Source organism: Schistocerca serialis, chromosome 11, assembly GCF_023864345.2.
Source record: "Schistocerca serialis cubense isolate TAMUIC-IGC-003099 chromosome 11, iqSchSeri2.2, whole genome shotgun sequence".
NCBI lineage: Eukaryota > Metazoa > Arthropoda > Insecta > Orthoptera > Acrididae > Schistocerca > Schistocerca serialis.
Window position 1 is genome coordinate 56,196,938 of NC_064648.1, and position 24,627 is coordinate 56,221,564.

Below are 24,627 nucleotides of genomic sequence, written 5' to 3' on the forward strand. Positions count from 1 at the left end.
TATCGTCATTTCGTATCACTGTCAGTGAATGCTTAAGCGACGTTCACATTTATATTTTGTTTCAACTTTCACCACTTACTAACACTTTTCATTAAAGTAATGAAATTTGCTGTACTCTGATATTCACGCAGATTGTGTTCCTCATCTAAAGTAAGAAGCCCCTGTAAAACATATGGGCTGAATATATATACCATTCTACCTTTAAAATTTTGATGGATAGAGTGATTTCACACACAAATCATAGGAGTCTTTTATGATCAGTTTACTCTCCGTGGCATGGACCTTCTTTAAGGTAGAAAATGAAACGACTTTCAGTGGCGAATTTTTGCCTGTCTTTCCAAAATTAGGATATGTGAAGACCAGATGGAAATTTTTCCGGTGGATTCAATTCTTCCGACTGCATTTCAACATCTACATGCTATCAATGATAAAAATAGTGCTGAAGAGGTCTAAAGGTTGGGAATAAACAGTAGTCTTCTTGGTGGTGTTGAGGAATACGCCATACTCACAACACAAACCACTTTAAAACCAATATTGTCCAAGTCCATTATAACATTTTTAAGATCAGTGAAAGATGACATTTCTGAAGAGTGTTTATGGACAGATTGTGTACAAGTTCTTTAAATGAAGACAAAAGGCTTTGGATAATGAAAACATATAAAGAGATAGTTGTACTGTCTCCATTAAATGTTGTATTTAGAACATTGCCTCCTTCATAATTCAATGTTTCGATGTGCATCTCATCAATCATTAATGAGACAACATGATCCTTTGTCTTTAAATAACTTAATGTAATAGTTACAGGCTTGGCGCAATCTCGGAATGCTGGCAAACTGCAGTGTCAGTGTATGCCGCGTGCAGAGTGGCTCCGCACCCAAAGTAGCAGCGTCATGCCTCTGTCTGCTTACACAGGCAGAACCTGTGTGGTTTTGACGTCGAATTTATGCATTTCTTGGCTCACGGTGGAGTACTGACGAATCCATATTTATTCATGATAAGCTGTGAGACACAACTATGACTGGTCGGCGTATTTTTATTGTTCTTATAAAAATAAAGTAGTGATGGTTAATAACTCAGTTGTCTTGTATTTCTGTGCCTCATGGGCCCAATAACTGCACAACCATGACAAATATCAGAGGAGACCCCCAGTTGAGGACAAAAAAGCTGTAACCGCCTCATAGAAATGGTGTCAGCACGGTGATGAATTATGGAAATACTGAAGTCCCGAGGAAATTGAGCGATGTGTGTACTTCCTACAGTTACGAATTCCTGCCATATCTCCGTCGCGGATCAGAAGCAGCAGCACCAGCATGGACATCGTAAGACAACAAGGGGTCGTCCATCATGCGAATTAAGATTACTCTTCTCAAATTTCTCTACAACGCGAAAAGCAGACTTGCATTTTTAAAACATTTCCTGCACTAGAGTGATTTTGTTGGAGTACATATATCGATATGGCAGAATGCAAGCTGAGTGACGCCGCCAGTCTCCAAACCCGTACAAACAATTTGGGAAATGATTGTTTTGTTGATTTGTGTTAGAGAACCAAACAGAAAGGTCATCAGCCCCAACGGATTAGGGAAAGATGATGAAGTCAGGCGTGTCCCTTCAAAGGAACCGCCGCAGCATTTGCATGAAGTGGTTTAGGTCAATCAAGGAAAACCTAAATTAGGATGGCTGGCACAGGTTTGAACCATCATCCTCCCGAATGCGAGTCCAGTGTGCTAACCACTGCACCGCCTCACTCGGTTTGCGAAATGAGATTCAGCGTTTAAAAACTGACAGAAGTGAGCAAATGCTTCGATACGACTTGCAGTACTGGCCCCATAAAGAATTTTTCATTATTGCCATTACCACTAGTTTTCAGCATGAAACCCAAGGAAGATGTAAAAGTAAGCAGTGCAACAAAGCGGACACAAAGCCACTTTTGCATTGGTGCCAAATTTATTCAAGATGTTGGCTATAGATATGGCAATTTCGCCCTGATGAGGTAATCTGATGACGTCACTGGATGATTTTAGAATTTTTTCACCCCTCTCCCTCTCTGGTCTTACCTCACCCACTTACCTAAGCCTTCCCCTCTATTCCTTTACCCGCAAAAATGCAGGGAAACGCTCAATCTCTACTGAGTTGGTGTGGAAGGACGTAGGATGACTTTTTCTTTAGTTCATATTTTGGGATATAATCCTGCAAAGACTGATTCCTAATTTTTTTCTTGTAAGTGTGTTCACATTGACATGTGGAGATCAACTGACTTAGTTGACAATAGCGCCATCAGAGCGCGGGAATGCGACCTGGCAACACAGCATCCAGTCGTATGATGGTGATGTCATGAGTAAAAATTAGTGGGAAGTGCTTTGTGCATGTTTACCTTGATGTGCAGTGACTTACTGTCTAGTTCACAATTCCACTACTGGAAGGCAAGCGAAATTGCGACATTGCAGGTGAAAAATTGGCAGGAACAAATGGCGGCACTATGAAGAGGTTGGTGATAGTAGGACAGTTGATTATCACTAAAGTACAGGAGAGTAGCCTCCTGCCAATATACAAGTGAAGAGCTGTTAGGAAGGACATAGGGATAGGTGAGAACAGGACAGTAAACTGTCGCTGAAGAGAAGGGGTGTAGGCTTCTGCGAATCAACAAGTAAATAGTTGCTAGGAAGAAAATAAGCATGGGTAATAATACTAGGACCGCAAACCACTGTCCCAGTGCTCCTAAGAATCCCTGCCACTATATATGAGAGTCAGGTAGCAACAGCACTGGGGAAAGAAATACGGTCGCAAGTCGCTTAGGAAATTCATCGTATGATACTTTCTGTGAGATTAGTAGGCAGTATGCAACTCTAAAACCAGTTTTCTACAAGAAAAACTGTATGCATTACCTCGGAACGGGCAATACTGAACCTAGCGTCATTGCGCAAACTACGCATCTTCCGAACGCAAAAGTGTGGTAAAATTTAGCAGATCCAATTCCAAGTCGCAGCCAACATTTCTGAGACCAGTTACCAGGCGGCTGTAGAATTTCGTACGATTTGTTAAGACTCCAAGCTAGCAATGCATTGTAAACAGCTGCGCACATAGGATGATACATCTCAATAGAGTTGCTATGAGTGTTATGGGTAATGCTAAAAGTTTCTCTCCCACAAACTGCATCTACGGCAGAGAGAGAGGTAGTACCTGTCGCAACTTGTCGAAGGTTGGTTAGTTGATTTGGGGGAGAGGACCAAACAGCAATGTCATCAGTCCCATCGAATTAGAGAAGGATGCGCCCTTTCGAAGCAACCATCCTAGAATTTGTCTGAAGCGATTTAGGGAAATCACATAAAACCTCAATCATTATAACCCGACGTGGGTTTTCAGCGTCGTCCTCCCGAATGCGAGATCAGAGAGCTAACCACTGTGCCATCTCGCCATACAGTTTATCCCCCCTGACATCTATTTTCCTTCATAAACAAAATTCCTACCAAGTATGTCTCACAAACACTTATAAACCGTTAATCGTTCTGAGTTGCAGCGATGGCTTCAGAGACATTCCTGGACGCTAACGGAAATGCTTTTTGCAAACCGAAACGTGCCAAAAATGCTGATCTTATGAACCACCTCATTCCGAAAACGTGTCTGTACTTGCAGACCTGGATTTTCACGTGTCACCACTCTGTAGAAGTCTTCCTATTGGTCCCTGTTAAATTTGTCACTCACCTCCAGAACTGGGGAATCCCTGGCCTTCCTCACACCTCTCCATCGCCATCTCATCCCCACTCCTCCTACACCTGGAAATTGGCAAGAAAAGATCAATCTGCGCTGAGCTGTTGGTGTATTCAATTGATGAGATGTTGGTGTCAGACAGACAGAGCTCTTCTGACTGTGTTACCTGTAAGCACACAGCTCAGGCCTCTGACCATAGCTTCCCACATAAGAAATGGAAAGAAATCATGACAGACGAGCGTAAAAAGAATACTTTTCAGCAGACAGTGGTGTCCATCCCCGGTAGCTGAGTGTTCAGCTCGACAGAATGTCAATCCTAAGGGCCCAGGTTCGATTCCCGGGCTGCGTCAGACGTTTTCTCCGCTCAGGGACTGGGTATTGTGTGGTCCTAATCATCATCATTTCATCCCCATCGACGCCAAGCCGCCGAAGTGACTTCAAATCGAAATACTTGCACCCAGCGAAGGGTCTACCCGACGAGAGGCCCTAGTCACATGACAGCAGATAATGGTGATGCAGTGGAATGGCTTGAAGATGCATTTCGCAAATGATAACAATGGTCAATGGTTGCTGGTGGTCAAACAGTCGACAACCTTGAAATGACTAGTGAGTCTGTCTATGTCTTCCACTGCACAAGAGGCGATATCTACCAGTCCAGCAAGTAAGTGATACTATTCTGAGGTGCTTTAGTGTGTGTAGGATCACACCGAGAGCAGTAATAAGCTGAACCAGGCACATCATGTCAGCAGCAGCCGAGTCCGTCAAGTAACTCCCAGCAGAATAGGAAGAAGCAGAGGAGTAAGTGCCACCGCTTGATAATATTACATCCGTATGTATTACGTCCACGTCTGTAGTTGCTATTATCAACATCACATGTAATTGTTGTACTTTTTCTTCTTCTTCTTCTTCTTCTTCCTCTTCTCCTTTGTTCAGTGGCACAACTGCCCTCCTGCTAGTCGAGAGTTGCAGCAGCACAACAGCCCAGCTAGTCGGAATCTTGTCACGAAATTTCAGTTACCAACTTTCCACTCCAAAGGCTAAAATATTTTTTTTAATTCCGCCCTACATAGGTAGAAACTATCATCATAATAAAATAAGGTAAATCACAGCTTGCATGGAAAGATGAAGGTGTTCATTTCACCATGCCCTGTTCGAGAGTGGAATAAGAGATAATTATTTGCGAAGGTACTCCGAAGAACCCTCTGCCAGGCACTTAAGTGTGATTTGTAGAATAGTCATGTAGATGTAAATATAGTTGTAAACCTGCAGCAGTGACAGGGACTTGTAGCATATGGGGTCTTGTAGTGGGACTGGTCAACAAGTTGGAGCAGGACTAGAACCTTCTATTGTTAGTGCTACTCATCGATAGACACTCAGCAGCAGAGTTTAGACATACCTGTCCACGAGTCGCAGAAGTGAACTGGAGGCTTTCAATTTCTGCAGCCACAACCTGCTGGGAAACATTGGCAGTGCACCATGAGTCTCCAACAGCATGGTTCAGGTGACTAATGGGCTCCTACAGACACACCATTCATTGAACCTCAACACATTCCAATAGTACTGCAAGGACAGAGTGCAAATGTAGTGGATGAGAAGACAGCAGTTTCTCCCAGTGCGCTACCACTATTCATTTCCACATGTAATCTGTTAGTGGATAAGTGCATCTGAAAATAGGGATAGAAGCAGCAGACAGTGGCTGATGTGTGGTGATGGAGATTGAGAATGTGATGGAAGGCGGTTTACTGAATCAGAATGGCGGAGGTAGGTATCATCATACATCAGTGCACAGTTGACATCGATTTCCCTCCTGGACATTTGATGTGATGTTCTGACGCTATCTACCACATCAATGTATGATGATGCAGAGCTCAGGGTGAAATCTGGACAGCTATCCAGTTCTTTACGGCATTCTACTGTTACGGACTCATTTGGACTAGCGGTGGTGCTATCTCTTGTGTCAGAGGGAGTGAACCATTGGCTGTCATGCATTTAAGTTTTATACAATGACTTTGTGAACTATCTTCGTATGTATAGGGTACATATGAATGACTTAGGACAATTCTTCATTTCATGTATCCATGCAATGAGGAAGTCAGCTACTACTCCTTGAGTAAGTACATAATTCACCGACACCAAATTTACTAGTGAAATACCTTAGATCTGCGATGTTCCTGTCCGTTTGAGGGAAATACGAGCAGAATTTTGTGCATGCAAGAAACAGTTATTCGAGAAATACTGCAGTTATATTAAAAGTGAACCAGTGGATTTTGCATCCAATACACAATTAATGACGTGTAACTTAAATAAATTATGGTAAATTGTGTGTTTTTGTTACTTCGTAGCCCTGTTATTATAATGTAGCCATTGTAGCACAGTCGATAATATAGTGTGTACACAACCGACGAGTCCGTTGTTGGCCTAGAAGACCAGAAAAAGAAGAATGAGATACTCCTTCCTAATAATACACAAGCAGTAAATGTGGGTGCACCCAACTGCTGCAAGACAAATGTCCTCATGTCATTGCTAACACACCAGGAAGGAGTCCATTTTGAGCACGTAAAAGAATTTATAAAAACGCTGTTTCAGCCCAAATACCAGCTGTTGCAGGAGATACTGCAAGGCGTCGATGGTTCCTGATGGAATAAGAAACCTGAATGATGGTAGGTACAGGCGAAACTTCCGAGAGTTTCTAGATATACATAACCATAAAAAGAGGTGAGTATATTAGTATATATAACCCCATGGATAAAATAACATGGACGTCGATAACTCAGCCTGAGAGGATGGGTATAGACAGGCAGAACATTCGCTTGTACATAGACGCAAAAATTCAGACCCTCGAACACAAAGTAGGTGTTCGCAAGGATCTAGTGACGTATTATACAACTCTTCTGAGATGTGTCAGAAGCTCAACAAACTCCACTGGCAGACGTTACAAGAGAGGCGTTGTGTATCACGTAGAGATTTACTATTGAAATTTCTGGACAGCACGTTTCAGGAGGAGCCGGACAACATATACTTCCCCCCACATACATCTCGCGTATTGACCACGACCAGAAAATTCGAGAAATTAGAGCCAATACAGAGGCTTCCCTACAATCATTCTACCCACGCACTATTCGCGAGTGGAACAGGGTTAGAGGGATCAGATAGTGATACCCAAAGTACCCTCTGCCACACACCATTAGGTGGCTTGCGTAGTATGACGTACATGTAGATATAGATGAAAAAAAATCACAAAATACCAAGTCAATCCAGTTCATGTTTTGCTTAGAACGAATGTGAAAAATTCGTAATAGGGGCTAATTTTGCTCCTCGGCAAAGGAAGGAAGCATTATCTAAATTTAAAATGATTTTCCGTGTAAGGTCGAATGAATGAATGTTGCGGTTTCTTATGACTGAGTTAAATTGTGTACCACAAATTAGATAACACAAGATACACCCGGGAATGGCAAAGTTAAGACTTCAGCGATACCTTGTCCCGACCCATTTCGCGAACTGACACAGTGGTTCACGCACTGTCAGAGCAGTGCAACTGAGAAACACGTTGAGCGTTGACAAGACTGCCCCTCAGTCGGCGAATGGGTGGTCCCTGACACTTGCAGTGAGCTTGGTGCGGCAGCTTCGTGCACCTGGGACAGCCCACAAGGTAAACCATCTTTGTAGACATCCCTCTCGCAACGCCTCAGTGTTGTCACAGCTATGTAGCCGGAACCATTTTCGCCTGCGGCCCCTAGCGCTTCGCAGTTGAAAGCTGGCCACACCGCTACGAGATGTCAGGGAACCTCTTACGGCATTTCGATTACGGCAGTGAGAAATTGGATGTTGTCCTATCAAAAGAACACGTGTCGGTGATTGTTTGGTAACTAAAGCAAAATAGGCTTTATTTATGTTTCAATGTTCTTCCAGCATAAGAACAAGTTATTTTAGGCTACCATTCGCTACAGCATAGTAAACAAAGTTCCTACCGAAACTAATTACAGTAATAGTGAGGGGGGAGGGGGGGGGGGGGGGACTGCCCGGTTAGCCATGCTGACTAACGCACAGCCTTCGGAATTGGGAAGGAGCGCCTGGTCCCCGGCACGAATCCGCCCAGCGGACTTGTGTCGAGGTCCGGTGAGCTGGCCAGCCTGTGGATGGTTTTTAGGCGATTTTCCATCTGCCTCGGCGAATGCGGGCTGGTTCCCCTTATTCCTCCTCAGTTACGTTATGTCGGCGATTGCTGCGCAAACAAGTTCTCCCGAACGCGTACACCACCATTATTCTACCACAAAAACATAGGGGTTACATTCGTCTGGTGTGATACTTTCCCTGGGGGGTCCACTGGGGGCCAAACCGCACAGTAACCCTGAAAGAGTGGTTCGGTGTGGGGCGGCGGAGGGGTGAAGTGGACTCCGGTAGTCATCGTGGGGTTGTGGACCACTCCGGCTGCGGTGGGGATGGAGTCTCTGAGTCGTTTCTAGTCTCCCGGTTAACATACAATACAAGGGTGGGGGCAATATACGAGTTGTGTTCAAAACGTAACTGTATATTTTCTACGAAAAAATATTTATTTATTCATCAATATCCATGCTGTCCTCTTCAAAGAAACCCCCCTCAGATACAATACACTTGTGCCAACGCTTCTTGCAATCCTCGAAGCCTTTCTCATGAGCACTTTTGGTACACCCTTGAGTGCTTCCAGCGATGGAGTTTTTATTTCCTCAATCGCTGAAAACCTTTGTCCTATCATAGGTCTCTTCAGTTTTGGGAACAGGAAAAAGTCGCAGGGAGCCAAATCGGGTGAATATGGTGGCTGAAGCTTGATTTTCGTTTTGTTTTTGGCCAAAAAATGTCTCACAAGCAACGACTAATGAGCAGGTGCGTGCATTGTCGTGATGCAAAAGCCGTGAATTGTGATTCCACAGTTCCGGACATTTTTTTGCGTACTGCTTCTCGCAAGCGGCGCATAACGTCAAGGTAATGCTCCTTATTGACCGTAAGACCTTGAGGCAAAAATTCGTGATGCACTACACCACGGTAATTGAAAAATGAGTGAGTAAAACTCTGACATTTGATCAAACTTGGCGTGCTTTCTTCGGTCTTGGCTCTGTCGGATGCTCCCATTGGGACGATTGGGCTTTGATTTCGACGCCATAACCGTAAACCCATGTATCGTCACCACTTATGACCCTTTTGAGCAAATCAGGATCATCACTGACGTCATTCAAGAGCTCCTGAGCGATATTCACGCTACGGTTGCTCTGATCAAAATTGAGAAGTTTTACAACAAACTTCGCTGATACACGTCTTATGCCCAAAACATCCGAAAAATTGCACGACACGAGCCGACCGATATGCCAACATCATCAGAAACTTCTCTTACGGTAGTTCCGTCGATTTTAAAATACAATTTTCTTCGCAGCCTCGACGTCATCATCTGTTGATGTGCTGGGGCATCTAGGGCGAGGTTCGTTATTGGCGTCTTCTCGGCCATCTTAAGAGCTTGTGCCACTTGTAAACTTTAAACTTTTTTTTTTATACTTAAAGCATACTCACCGGATGCCATTGTCCACATTCTAAGTTTTTTAGAGCACTTGATTCCATTTTTCACACAAAATTTGGTCAAAATTCTTTGTTTAATTTTTTATAATAATCGAAAATCGGCGAGCACACTAAAACTCGTCTAACCTTTCTGTCTTCGAATTCTGGAGATTTTCCAACTGCCTTCCCATGAAACAAACGAAGTATGCTGTACACTTGAAACTGTGAACCTATGTTTGGGACATGTGCACCAACATAACAAAAAAAGTTCGATAATCGAATGTACGTTGTCCGCGCAATTTGAAAAGTCACCTTACTTTTTGAACAGCCCTCGTATGTGGTGACTGTGAACAGTTACAGTGTAAGTGAATAATGGGGCAACGTACAGCTGGAGTAACATGTATCATTGATGTGTTACCGAAAGCAAAATAGGATTCACTTTTGGCATATAGCTGAATGTTCTGTTAGAAAACACAGAAGGCTATTTGAGATTTCGGTTCTTTACCACATGGTGCTCATTTTACATCTTCTCTGTCACAACTAGGTAGACAAGAGACTCTCGTTTAAGCTGAAAAGAGTAACAATGGAAACAAAAGAATGGTGTGTAGTGCTGGGCGTCAGCGGTTGTTTCCAACTTGTCTTTCCCACATTAACAGATCACTATAAGAGTTGAAAGAATTGATGAGCGAGAGAGAAAAGACGTTACGACCCACTCGGAACCGAACTGTGGAACTACGCAATCACAGCCTTGCGCTTGTCCAGTGAGGCACCCCATGTTTAACACAGTGTAAGTTCTTCCTCCCTCCACTAACCCCTTTGCCTCCCCTGCTAGAAAAGAAATCGTTTAATCGGCTCAAGTCCATTTAACAACGAAATATCCACTGAAAAAGTTTTTTTGTAGCCTTTACGTTTCTGCATCGAAGCTTACTCCGGTACTGAATAGAAAGTGTAGAGTTTTTTGTTAAGCAAATGCCAGCAGCTGTTAAATATTGAAAGAAACTCATAGTATACAGCTATATGAGTGTTTATTACGACCATGTGCTGCCGCTGAAAGCAACTGGAGCAAATTATTAGAATACTAAACTCACATAAATGTACGAGAACCCAACCACCGAAACACCTTGTGGATCATTTTTGTAATTTTGGTTTCCTCTTTCTTCATGCAGATATCGTTACTGTTATCAATGAACGAATCTGTCCACAATAATGCCAGAACTCATACAGGCGACTGTCGTGAATTTCATTAAACACTTGTGGAGAGACCTGCGATTGCGCCTCATTAAAAACAGAACGGCCTTACTGCTAATAGAGACAAAAAGGAGATCCTGCTGTAATGAGGCAGAAGTGGCTCTTCGTTTCCGCTTTATTTTCTTCGATTACTCTTAACGGAAGAAAATAAAATTATGTCTGTCAGGGACGGGACTCCTTGAATTCACCGCAAAAAAGGGGAGATTCGTTATCTGTTAAATGTCCTCAAGTGGTTCCTAGAATCTCACTGCAGAAAGCAAGTCAAAAGTCAAGTGCTGCCTGTTACCCTTATCAGCTCACATAGAAAATATCTAAAGTACGGAGAAATTACAATCTTGTCCTTCTAGAACGCGAGAGATAAACCAATCTTGATGGAAATTTTCCCCTGTGCATTGTGGCTGCTATAAATTCTTTGCATTTCATAGGGCATTTTGTCTATGTTCTTCTGCGTAACAAACGCGGTTGACAGAGCTAAACGAGGTGCAATTAAGAAGAAAATAAAAAGCAAACGAGACTCAACAATCGTTCAGCTCAGGAAATAAGAAACTGAATGTAGACACTGAAGTGTCATTAAGAGTTATTTGAAGTTCATATACACTATGTGTCCAAATGTATCAAGACACCTGCCTAAAAATGACATACAAGTTCGTGGGGCAATCCATCGGTAATGCTGGAATTCACTGTGGTGTTGCCCCACCCTTAGCCTTGATGACAGCTTCCACTCTCGCTGACATACGTTCAATCAGGTGCTAGAAGATTTCTTGGCAAATGGGCAAATGGAAGCCCATTCCTCAGCGAGTGCTGCACTGAGGAGAGGTATCGACTTCGGTCGGTGCAGCCTGGCACGAAGTTGTCGTTTCAAAACAACCGAAAGGTGTTCTATAGGATTCTGATCAGGACTCTGTGCAGGCCAGTCCATTACAGGGATGTACTTGTCGTGTACCCACTCCACCACAGGCCATGCATTATAAACAGGTGTGTTGAAACATTCAATCATCATCCCCTAATTGCTTTTCAACAGCGAGAAACAAGAAGGTGCTTAAAACATCAATGCAGGCCTGTGCTGTGATAGTGTCACGGAAAACAACAAGGGGTGCAAGTCCACTCTATGAAAAACACGACCACACCATAACACCAACGCCTCCGAATTTGACTGTTGGCACTACACACCTTGGCGGATGAAGTTCACTGGCCATTCGTCATACCCACACCAAGCCATCGGATCGCCACATTGTGTACCGTGATTCGTCACTCCACACAACGTTTTTCCACTGTTCAATCGTCAAATCTTTATGCTCCTTACAACAAGCGAGGTGTCGTTTGGCATTTACCGGCGTGATGTGTGGCTTGTGGGCAGTAGCTCGACCATGAAATCCATCTTTTCTCACCTCCCACCTAACTGTGATACTACCTGAAGTGGATCGTGATGCAATCTGGAATTTCTGTGTGAGAGTCTGGATAGACGTCTGCCTATTACACCTTACGACCATCTTCAACTGTCGGCAGTCTCTGGCAGTCAACAGACGAGGTCGGCCTGTACGCTTTTGTGATGTACGTGTCCCTTCACGTTTCCACTCCACTATCACATCGGAAACAGTGGACCTAGGGATGTTTAAGAGTGTGGAAATCTCGTGTACAGACGTACGACACAAGTGACACCCAATCACCTGACCACGTTCGCAGTTCGTGAGTTCTGCGGTGCGCCCCATTCTGGTCTCTCACGATGTCTATTGACTACTGAGGTCACTGATTAGGAGCGTCTGGCAGTAGGTTGCAGCACAATGCACCTAATATGAAAAACGTATGTTTTGGGCCCCCCCTTCCCCTCATGAACCATGGACCTTGAACGCTGGTGGAGAGGCTTGCATGCCTCAGCAATACAGATAGCCGTACCGTAGGTGCAGCCACAATTGAGGGTATGTGTTAAGAGGCCAGACAAACCTGTGGTTCCTGAAGGGGCAGCAGTGTGGGTGAGAGACTGGTCTGGTCTTATAACACTAACCAAAACGGCCTTGCTGTTCTGGTACTGCGAAAGGCTGAAAGCAAGGAGAAACTACAGCTGTAGTTTTTCCCGAGGGCATACAGTTTTACTGTACGGTTCAATAATGATGGCGTCCTCTTGGATAAAATATTCTGGAGGTAAAATAGTGCCTCATTCAGATCTCTGGGCGGGGGTCACTCAGTAGTACGTTGTTATCAGGAGAAAGAAAACTGGCGTTTTACGGATCGGAACGTGGAATGTCAGATATCTTAATAGGGCAGGTAGGTTAGAAAATTTAAAACTGGAAATGGATAGGTTAAAGATAGATATAGTGGGAATTAGTGAAGTTCGGTGGCAGGAGGAACAAGACTTTTGGTCAGGTGAATACAGGGTTATAAATGCAAAATCAAATAGCGGTAATGCAGGAGTAGGTTTAATAATGAATAAAAAAGATACGAGTGCAGGTGAGCTACTACAAACAGCATAGTGAACGCATTATTGTGGCCAAGGTAGATATGAAGCCCACGCCTAGCACAGTAGTACAAGTTTATATGCCAACTAGCTCTGCAGATGATGAAGATTTTGATTAAATGTATGATGTGTCACTGGAACTCGATAGTAGGAAAAGGAAGAGAAGTAAACGTAGTAGGTGAATATGGAATGGGAGTAGGGAATGAAAGAGGAAGCCGCCTGATAGAATTTTGCACAGAGCATAACTTAATCATAGCTAACACTTGGTTCAAGAATCATGAAAGAAGGTTGTATACATGGTAAAAGCCTGGAGATACTGGAAGGTCTCAGATAGATTATATAATGGTAAGACAGAGATTCAGGAACCAGGTTTTAAATTGTAAGACATTTCCAGGGGCAGATGTGGACTCTGACCACAATGTATTGATTATGAACTGTAGATTAAAACTGAAAAAAGGTGGGAATTTGAGGAGATGGGACCTGGATAAACTGAAAGAATCAGAGGTTGTAGAGAGCTTCAGGGAGAGCATTAGGGAACGATTGACAAGAATGGGGGATAGAAATATGTACAGTAGAAGAAGAATGGGTAGCTTTGAGAAATGAAATAGTGAAGATAGCAGAGCATCAAGTAGGTAAAAAGACGAGGGCTAATAGAAATCCTTGGGTAACAGAAGAGATATGGAATTTAATTGATGAAAGGAGAAAATACAAAAATGCAGTAAATGAAGCAGGCAAAAAGGAATACAAACGTCTCAAAAATGAGACTGACAGGAAGTGCAAAATGGCTAAGCAGGCATAGCTAGAGGACAAATGTAAGGATAAAGAGGCGCATATCACTAGGGGTAAGATAGATACTACCTACAGGAAAATTGAAGAGACCTTTGGAGAAAAGAGCCACTTGCTTTAATATCAAGGGCTCAGATGGAAACACAGTTCTAAACAAGGAAGAGAAAGCAGAAAGGTGGAAGGAATATATAGAGAGTCTATACAAGGGCGATGTTCTTGAGGACAATACAATAGAAATGGAAGAGAATGTAGATGAAGATGAAATTGGAGATATGATACTGCTTGAATAGTTTAACAGAGCACTGAAAGACATAAATCGAAACAAGGCCACGGGAGTAGACAACATTCCATTAGAACTACTGACGGCCGTGGAAGAGCCAGTCCTGACAAAACTCTACCATCTGGTGAACAAGATGTATGAGACGGGTGAAATAGCCTCAGACTTCAAGAAGAATATAATAATTCCAATCGCAAAGAAAGCAAGTGTTGACAGATGTGAAAATTACCGAACTATCAGTATAATAAGCCGCAGCTGCAAAATACTAACACGAATTCCTTACAGACGAATGCAGAAACTGGTAGAAGCCGGCCTCGGGAAATATCAGTTTAGATTCCGTAGAAATATTGGAACACGTGAGGCAATGCTGATCCTACGACTTACCTTAGAAAATAGATTAAAGAAAGGCAAACCTACGTTTCTAGTATTTGCAGAGTTAGAGAAAGCTTTTGACAATGTTCACTGGAATACTCTCTTTCAAGTTCTGAAGGTGTCAGGGGTAAAATACAGGGAGTGAAAAGATATTTACAATTTGTACAGAAACCAGATGGCAGTTATGAGAGTCTAGGGGCATGAAAGGGAAGCAGTGGTTGGGAAGGGAGTGAGACAGGGTTGTAGCCTCTCCCCGCTGTTATTTAATCTGTATATTGAGCTAGCAGAAAAGGAAACAAAAGAAAAATTCGGAGTCGGAATTAAAATCCATGGAGAAGAAATAGAAACTTTGAGGTTCGCCCATGACACTGTAATTTTATCAGAGACAGCAAAGGACCTGGAAGAGCAGTTGAATGAAATGGACAGTGTCTTGAAAGGAGGATATAAGATGAATATCAACAAAATCAAAACGAAGATAATGGAATGTAGTTGAACGAAGTCGGGCGATGCTGAGGGAATTAGATCAGGAAGTGAGACATTTAAAGTAGTAAATGAGTTTTGGTATTTGGGGAGTAAAATAGCTGATGATGGTCGAAGTAGAGAGGATATAAAATGTAGACTGGCAATGCCAAGGAAAGCGTTTCTGAAGACGAGAAATTTGTTAACATCGAGTATAGATTTAAGTGTCAGGAAGTCGTTTCTGAAATTATTTGTATGGAGTGTAGCCATGTATGGAAGTGAAGCGTAGACGATAAATAGTTTGGGCCAAAAGAGAATAGAAGGTTTCGAAATGTGTTGCCACAGAAGAATGCTGAAGATTAGATGTGTACATCACATAACTAATGAGAAGGTATTGAATATTGAGAAGAGGAAGTTTGTGGCACAACTTGACTAGAAGAAGGGATAGGTTGGTAGGACATATGTTGAGGCATCAAGGGATCACCAATTTAGTATTGGAGGGCATCGTCGAGGGTAAAAATCGTAGAGGGAGACCAAGAGATGAATACACTAAGCAGATTCAGAAGGATGTAAGCTGCAGCAAGTACTGGGAGATGAAGAGGCTTGCACAGGATAGAGTAGCATGGAGAGCTGCATCAAACCAGTCTCTGGGGTGAAGACCACAACAACAACAACAACCTGATTTGGGGGGTGTCCAGATACTTTTGATCAGACAGTGTATCTTCTGTATATATGTAAAATACTGCAAGCAGGAAAAGTGATCGTATTTCACAAAGGCTGCCTACTTATCGCTTTTATTGCTGGCAGCAATAAGCTTATTCGTTTACGTAACAAAAATCAGTCTTATCTTAAGTCTCTTAAGTAATGAACAATAACATAACATAACGGAAAATAATGGTGCCACGACGCTTGATTCATGTTAAAGCTTTCTGAATTGTATGTCCATCCAATTTGCTAACTTATCCTCAGCAAGAAATATTTGCACCTCGTTTTCGCGAATACATTTTCTCTCAAAGTTTAGACTTCACTGTGTTTGCGTCGGCTTCCTTGAAGTAATTCCAAAGTAGGCTTCTTGCGGACATCGTTATAATTATTATTCGAGGTGAAGAGCGGCTGGTAAACCTCGTACAGCCTCACACATGGTGTAGGCCAGCAGCACGTGACAGACACTGCACTCAGAGGCTGACCTCTGCTCGCTGCCTGAGAGCTTCTTTCTGGGCTGTTTCCCGTCCTCTGCACACCTGGAACTCTTTGCTCTGCTACAGGAGGTCCTCAGGATGTTTTAGTGACCCGCACGCCCTACTATGGACACAGCTGGAGACAGTGGCGCCCTTCTGTGTAGGGCAGAGGCAGCGCTGCCTGCACGGTTGCTGCCATCTCAGTGATCTGCTGTCTACAGTCCCGGGTTCTGTACCTAAGTCTCCACCTACAGCGGAAAACACACATCTTATGTCTATGGCAGCCACGGGCGGAGTACAAGAAGCAGTATCAGTTGCTGGTCCCAACATTCTGTAGCTGAAACTGAAGCTCTGTAACTCCCCTAGCCGTGAAGAGTCAGTGTAGAAAGGAGTGTGATAGTAAAGAACTGCTGAATAGTGAGAAGCATTTGAAATTCTCTGCGGCTGCAGATACTGCAGTAATCGATACCACAGTACACAGTTCTGTTGCATAGGGACGGACATGTCCAAATTTGGCAATCACACACGTAAACATGAGTGTGAAGAATTTTGTGGTGAAGAAACTTTCCGTAACAGAAAAGATAGCATAATTTATCGACGAAAGAACAGAGTACAGGAAAGAGCAGGTAAGGGCAGAAATGCAACTACACTACTGGCCATTAAAATTGCTACACCAAGAAGAAATGCAGATGATAAACGGGTATTCATTGGACAAATATATTATACTAGAACTGACATCTGATTACATTTTCACGCAATTTGGGTGCATAGATCCTGAGAAATCAGTACCCAGAACAATCACCTCTGGCCGTAATAACGGCCGTGATACGCCTGGGCATTGAGTCAGACAGAGCTTGGATGGCGTGTACAGGTACAGCTGCCCATGCAGCTTCAACACGATACCACAGTTCATCTAGAGTAGTGACTGGCGTATTGTGACGAGCCAGTCGCTCGGCCACCATTGACCAGACGTTTTCAATTGGTGATAGATCTGGAGAATGTGCTGCCCAGGGCAGCAGTCGAACATTTTCTGTATCCAGAAAGGCCCGTACAGGACCTGCAACATGCGGTCATGCATTATCCTGCTGAAATGTAGGGTTTCACAGGGATAGAGTGAAGGATACAGCCACGGGTCGTAACACATCTGAAATGCAACGTCCACCGTGCCGCCAATGTGAACAAGAGGTGACCGAGACATGTAACAAATGGCACCCCATACCATCACGCCGGGTGATACGCCAGTATGGCGATGACGAATACACGCTTCCAATGTGCGTTCACGGCGATCCTGGATTCATCCGAAAAAGTGACGTTTTGCCATTCGTGCACCCAGGTTCGTCGTCTAGTACACCATTGCATGCAGTCCTGTCTGTGATGCAGCGTCAAGGGTAATCGCAGCCACGGTCTCCCAGCTGATAGTCCATGCTGCTGCAAACGTCACCGAACTGTTGGTGCAGATGGTTGTTGTCTTAAAAACATCCCCATCTGTTGACTCAGGGATCGAGACGTGGCTGCACGATCTGTTACAGCCATGCAGATGCCTGTCATCTCGACTGCTAGTGATACGAGGCTGTTGGGATCCAGCACGGCCTTCCGTATTATCCTCCTGAACCCACCGATTCCATATTCTGCTAACGGTCATTGGATCTCGACCAACGCGAGCAGCAATGTCGCGATACGATAAACCGCAATCGCGACCTTTATCAACGTCGGAATCGTGATGGTACGCATTTATCCTCCTTACACAAGGCATCGCAACAACGTTTCACCAGGCAACGCCGGTCAATTGCTGTTTGTGTATGAGAAATCGGTTGGAAACTTTCCTCATGTCAGCTCGTTGTAGGTGTCGCCACCGGCGCCAACCTTGTGTGAATGCACTGAAAAGCTAATCATTTGCATATCACAGCATCATCTTCCTGTCGGTTAAATTTCGCGTCTGTAGCACGTTATCTTAGTGGTGTAGCAATTTTAATGGTCAGTAGTGTATATAAGCCACTTTAGAGCAAAATACACAGTTAGGTGCAGGAAATCCTAGACGTAAGTAACCACAATAAAAATGCGAAGAAGTCCAGAACAAAGTAGTCGTAGGAAGGAGTGACGAAGAATACAGAAAACTGAAAATAACCTTCGGTGAAGTTAATTGTTAAGATGTCATCAATAAAATTGCAGCAGGCATTTCACTGTTCAAAACAGAGGAGAGAACGAATACATGTAGAAAGCACACTACAGGCCTCCGGGGCGGAGGAACCACCCAATGACATGAAAGAAGAAAATATGGAGGTCGGTGTGGAAGACATAGGCCGTCGAGTATTAGTCACAGTTAAAAAGAGGTTTCGAAAACTTTCGATCACATAAAGTGGAAGGCATAGACAACATTACCCCGGAATTTCCAAATCACTGGGTAGTTAGCAACGAGACGACTACTCATGTTTGTTTGTGGAGTCTATGAGTCTAGAGACATATCACCGGACTTTCTAAAAAACGTCATCCACATAGTCCCGAAGATAGCGAGCGTAAGTGAGAGAAATACAGCACAGGCAGCTTAACAGCTCATTCACGCAATAATCTCAGTAGAAGGATATACAGAACAATGAAAAGAAAACTGAGGATCTATTAGATGGCGATTAGTTTGGCACCAGAGAGGCAGTTTTAACGTTGTACATCACAGTGGAAGCAAGAGTTTAGAAAAATGAAGTAATGTTCATAGGATTTACTGACCCCGAAAACGCGTTCGACAATGTAAAGCGGTGCAAGATGTTTGAAATTCTCAGCAAAAGAGGTGTAAGCTATAGGAGAAGATAGATAATGTAAAATATGGACAAGAACCAACAGGGAACTATACGAATGGAATTGTAAGAAGGAAGTGTTGTGATCAAAAGTGGTATAATACGTGGATGTAGCCTTTTGACTGTACTGCTTAATCTATACATTGAAGAGAGATATTGGAATGAGTGATAGGATTTTAATGATAAATGTTGCTGTTAATACTGTTAGTCTCAGTGGATGCAAGGAAACATTGCAGGATGAGTAAATGGAATGATCAGTCTAATGATCAAACACTGCTAAGAGTAAACCAAAGAAGAACGAAAGTAATGAGGATGATAGAAATGAAATGGGTGGTAAATGTAGCAGCATAATAGGAGACCAAGAGTAGTGGGATAAAATTGGAATAAAAACAATTTGTTAGTGCATGCAAGTATAAATTTATGTGCAGTCTCTACTGACTGACCAGTCCTTAACCTATTGGTCTGCTAGGAGGATTATGACCCACTGGGAATAATGCATCATTTAGATTGAGAGGTCCCTAACCTAGGGTTCAAGTAAGTGGTTTTCCAAGAAACCCAACCCTCCCCGTCACCCTCCTGCTCCACCCCTCCTCCTACACCATCCCTCTGAGGATTCCCCTTGGTGATACATACACACTTTTCATCTCAATTTCGTTGACTAATGAATTAAATCGATGAATTAATTAACATGCCCCAGCTGGAGGGCCATTTAATGGAAAATCGATTGCAGTGTAGAGAATTTTAGACAACTTAGACAATGTGTGGAATATTGTTTATTTACAGAATTTATGGGACAAGACAGTGTATTGAATACAATTTATTTATTTATTCATTTACTTTACATAATTTTGTCTCAAACCGAGAGAACCATATGGAATATTATTTAAACAATTTCTGGTAGACAAGGCAATGTTGACAATATTGTTTATTTAAGCAATTTATGGGATTCAAGATGGTGTATGGAATATTTATGTAAACAATTGGCGGGAAATCGATTGCGATTTACGGAATATTGTTTAAACAAAGTAGGCAATGTGTGGATATTGTTTATTTGAACAATTTATGGGATACAGGACACTGTTTACTTTTTGTTGTGAAATTGATTGCATTGTATCGAAAACCGTTTACACTATGTGATCAAAAGCATCTGGACACCCCCTAAAACATACGTTTTCTTATTAGGTGGATTGTGCTGCCGCCTACTGCCAGGTACTCCATATCAGCGACCTCAGTAGTCATTAGACATCGTGAGAGAGCAGAATGGGGCGCTCCGTGGAACTCACGGACTTTTAACGTGGTTAGGTGATTGGGTGTCACTTGTGTCATACGTCTGTACACCAGATTTCCACACTCCTAAACATACCTAGCTCCATTGTTTCCGATGTGATAGTGAAGTGGAAATGTGAAGGTACACGTACAGCACAAAAGCGTACAGGGCGACCTTGTGTGTTGACTGACAGTGACCGCCGACAGTTGAAGGTTGTAATGTGTAATAGGCCGACATCTATCCAGACCATCACACAGGAATTCCAAAGTGCATCAGGATCCACTGCAAGTATTATGACAATTAGGCGGGAGGTGAGAAAAATTGTATTTCATGGTCGAGCGGCTGTTCATAAGCCACACATCACGACAGTAAAGCCAAACGACGCCTCGATTCTACATTTGCATCTACATCTATACTCCGCAAGCCACCTGACGGTGTGTGGCGGAGGGTACCTTGACTACCTCTATCTGTTCTCCCTTCTATTCCAGTCTCGTATTGTTCGTGGAAAGAAAAATTGTCGGTATGAGTCTATGTGGGGTCTAATCTCTCTGATTTTATCCTCATGGCCTCTTCGCGAGATATACGTAGGAGGCAGCAATATACTGCTTGACTCCTCGGTGAAGGTATGTTCTTGAAACTTCATCAAAAGCCCGTACCCAGCTACTGAGCGTCTCTCTTGCAGAGTCTTCCCCTGGAGTTTAGGTATCATCTACGTAACGCTTTCGCGACTACTAAATGATCCTGTAACGAATCTCGCTGCTCTCCATTGGATCGTATCTATTTCTTCTATCAACCCTATCTGGTACGGATCCCACACTGGTGAGCAGTATTCAAGCAGTGGGCGAACAAGTGTACTGTAACCTACTTCCTTTGTTTTCGGACAACATTTCCTTAGCATTCTTCCAATGAATCTCAGTCTGACATCCGCTTTACCGACGATTAATTTTATATGGTCATTCCATTTTAAATCACTCCTAATGCCTACTCCCAGATTATTTATGGACTTAACTGCTTACAATTGCTGACCTGCTATATTGTAGCTAAATTATAAAGGATCTTTCTTTCTATGTATTCGCCGCACATTACATTTGTCTACATTGAGATTCAATTGCCATTCCTTGTGCCATGCTTCAGTTCGTTGCAGATCCTCCTGCATTTCAGTACAATTTTTCATTGTTACAACCTGTCGATATACTACAGCATCATCCGCAAAAGGCCTCCGTGAACTTCCGATGTTATCCACAAGGTCATATATATATACTGTGAATAGCAACGGTCCTACGACACTCCCCTAGGGCACACCTGACATCACTCTTGCTGGCCGCGGTGGGCGAGCGGTTCTAGGCGCTACAGTCTGGAACCGCGCGACCGCTACGGTCGCAGGTTCGAATCCTGCCTCGGGCATGGATATGTGTGATGTCCTTAGGTTTGTTAGGTTTAAGTGTTCTAAGTTCTAGGGGACCGGTGACCTCAGAAAAGTCCCATGGTGCTCAGAGCCATTTTTTTGAAATCACTCTTACTTCTGAAGACTTCTCTCCATTGAGAATGACATGCTCCGTTCTGTTATGTAGGAACTCTTCAATCCAATCACACAATTGGTCTGATAGTCCATATGCTCTTACTTTGTTCATTAAACGACTGTGGGGAACTGTATCGAACGCCTTGCGGGAGTCAAGAAATACGGCATCTACCTGGGAACCAGTGTCCATGGCCCTCTGAGTTCGTGGACGAATAGCGCGAGCTGGGTTTCACACGATCGTCTTTTTCGAAACCCGTGCTGATTCCTACAGAGTAGATTTCTAGTCTCCAGAAATGTCATTATACTCTAATATGATACGTGTTCCAAAATTCTACAACTGATCGACGTTAGAGATGTAGGTCTCTAGTTGTGCACATCTGTTCGACGTCCCTTTTTGAAAACGGGGATGACCTGCGCCCTGTTCCAATCTTTTGGAACGCTACGCTTTTCTAGAGACCTACGGTACACCGCTGCAAGAAGGGGGGCACGTTACTTGGCGTACTCTGTGTAAAATCGAACTGGTATCCCATCAGGTCCAGCGGCCTTTTCTCTTTTGAGAGATTTTAACTGTTTTTCTATCCCTCTATTTCGATATCTACCATTTTGTCATCTGTGCGACAATCTATAGAAAGAACTACAGTATAGTCTTCCTCTGTGAAACAGCTTTGGAGAAAAACACTTAGTACTTCGGTCTTTAGTCTGTCATCCTCTGTTTCAGCACCATTTTGGTCACAGACTGTCTGGACATTTTGTTTTGATCCTCCTACCGCTTTGACATAAGACCCAAATATTTTAGGATTTTCTGCCAAGTCAGTACATAGACCTTTACTTTCGAATTCATTGAATGGCTCTCGCATAGCCCTCCTCACACTACATTTCACTTTGTGTAAGTTTTGTTTGTCTGCAAGGCTTTGGCTGTGTTTATGTTTGCTGTGAAGTTCCCTTTGCTTCCGCAGCAGTTTTCTAACTCGGTTGTTGTACTATGGTGGCTCTTTTCCATCTCTTACGATCTTGCTTGGCACATACTCATCTAATGCATATTGTACGATGGTTTTGAACTTTGTGCACTGATCCTCAACACTATGTGTACTTGAGATAAAACTTTTGTGTTGAGCTGTCAAGTACTGTGAAATCTGCTTTTTGTCACTTTTGCTAAACGGAAAAATCTTCCTACCTTTTTTAATATTTCTATTTACGGCTGAAATCATCGATGCTGTAACCGCTTTATGATCGCTGATTCCCTGTTCTGCGTTAACTGTTTCAAATAGTTCGGGTCTGTTTGTCACCAGAAGGTCTAATATGTTATCGCCACGAGTCGGTTCTCTGTTTAACTGCTCAAGGAAGTTTTCAGATAATGCACTTAAAAATATTTCACTGGATTCTTTGTCCCAGGCTACATCTGGTAAATTAAAATCTCCACCCAGAACTATAATATGGTTGGGAAATCTACTCGAAATAATTTCCAAATTTTCCTTCAGTTGCTCTGCCACAACAGCTGCTGAGACAGGGGGCCTATAGAGACATCCAATTACCATGTTTGAGCCTGCTTTAACCGTGACCTTCAGCCAAATTATTTAACATTTCGGATCTCCGTCGATTTCCTTCGATACTAATGCACTTTTAATCGCTATAAACACGCCTCCCTCTTCACTGTCCAGCCTGTCTGTGCGGTATACATTTCAATCTGAGTTTAGACTTTCATTACTGTTTACATCTGGTTTCAGCCAACTTTCCGTCCCTAGTACTATGTGGGCATTGTGACCTTTTATCAATGAGAGCCGTTCTCGGACCTTTCTATAGACGCTCCTACAGTTTACTATTACCACATCAATATTGTTATTCCCTGTTGCGTTTTGCCTACTACTATCTTGTCACGTCTCAGGATTCGGGCCTAGGGAAGTCGGCTGTTCCACAGCCTCACGAAGCATCCCTCTAACCCCTGAACAAAAGCGGCAGCCGGCGGCAACCGTTGATACTGAAACCTGAGAAATTCCTTTCGTAACACAGTTCTCTCTCTCTCCGTCTCTCTCTCTCTCTCTCTCTCTCTCTCTCTCTCTCTCTCAAGTGGCCACGCCCCGTCACCTGCCATTACCAGGCCTGCACGCTCTGGTGGTCACAATCGGACCGAACCATAAACAAAGGCGTGTTTATATGGTAAACCCCCCACATGTCTTGTAAATATTCTCTCACTCTGTCAGACTGATTGGCTGACTTATTAAATCTATACCCTTTATGTGGGAGAGTTTTTCCTTGCTTCCTATTGGTGGATACTAGGATTGGAATATTTGGTGAGACTCGATCCTGCAACCATCCTGTTTCCAAACCCTGCTGGATTTGCTTTCGCTTGACCCTATCGTTGATTATTGACACATTTACGTCATATGGTAGGAAGTCCTTTACGTAGGAGGTAGCTGAAATTTTCAAATTTCAGCTCAGTTACTTGCTATGTCCTTAAACAATCTGCAGAGGTGTAGGACAGCTATGAGTTCACAATACCAGTATCGGAAACAATAAATTGATAAACGGGAAAATTGTTGTTGCAACTGGGTTTTTAAAGCACTATATGACTCTTATATCGGTTCCCGTGAGATTACTGATGTTAAGCACTGTCGGGCGTGGCCGGCACTTGGATGGGTGACCGTCCAGGCCGCCAGGCGCTGTCGCCAATTTTCAGGGTGCACTCAGCCTCGTGATGCCAATTGAGGAGCTACTCGACCGAATAGTAGCGGCTCCGGTCAAAGAAAACCATCATAACGACTGGGAAAGCGGTGTGCTGACCACACGCTCCTTCTATCTGCGTCCTCACCTGAAGATGACACGGCGGTCGGATGGTCCCGATGGGCCACTTGCGGCCTGAAGACGGAGTGTTATATGAGTTTTTTGGTCGTTCTCTCCACTACATCCAGAAGGAGGAGGAAGGGCCTGCTGCCAGCAACAACAAGAACAACAACAAAACAATAAATACCTCTGCAAGGCAGAGTCCACTGCAGTGTATTGAAAAGCAGTAAACACTACACACTTACTGAGGGACCCAATGTATAGTAATGAGCTGTCA

General features: G+C 43.4%; 1 protein-coding gene across 1 annotated transcript in view; it reads left to right on the forward strand.

Annotated features, from left to right (window-relative positions):
• The first annotated feature begins 2,476 nt into the window (after window positions 1–2,476).
• LOC126426432 (26S proteasome non-ATPase regulatory subunit 10-like) overlaps window positions 2,477–24,627 on the forward strand; it is a 37,845-nt gene continuing 15,694 nt past the window's right edge. The window contains exon 1 of the mRNA XM_050088349.1: window positions 2,477–2,484. Within this exon, the coding sequence (XP_049944306.1) occupies window positions 2,477–2,484 (8 nt within the window). The remainder of the gene's footprint in view (window positions 2,485–24,627) is intronic.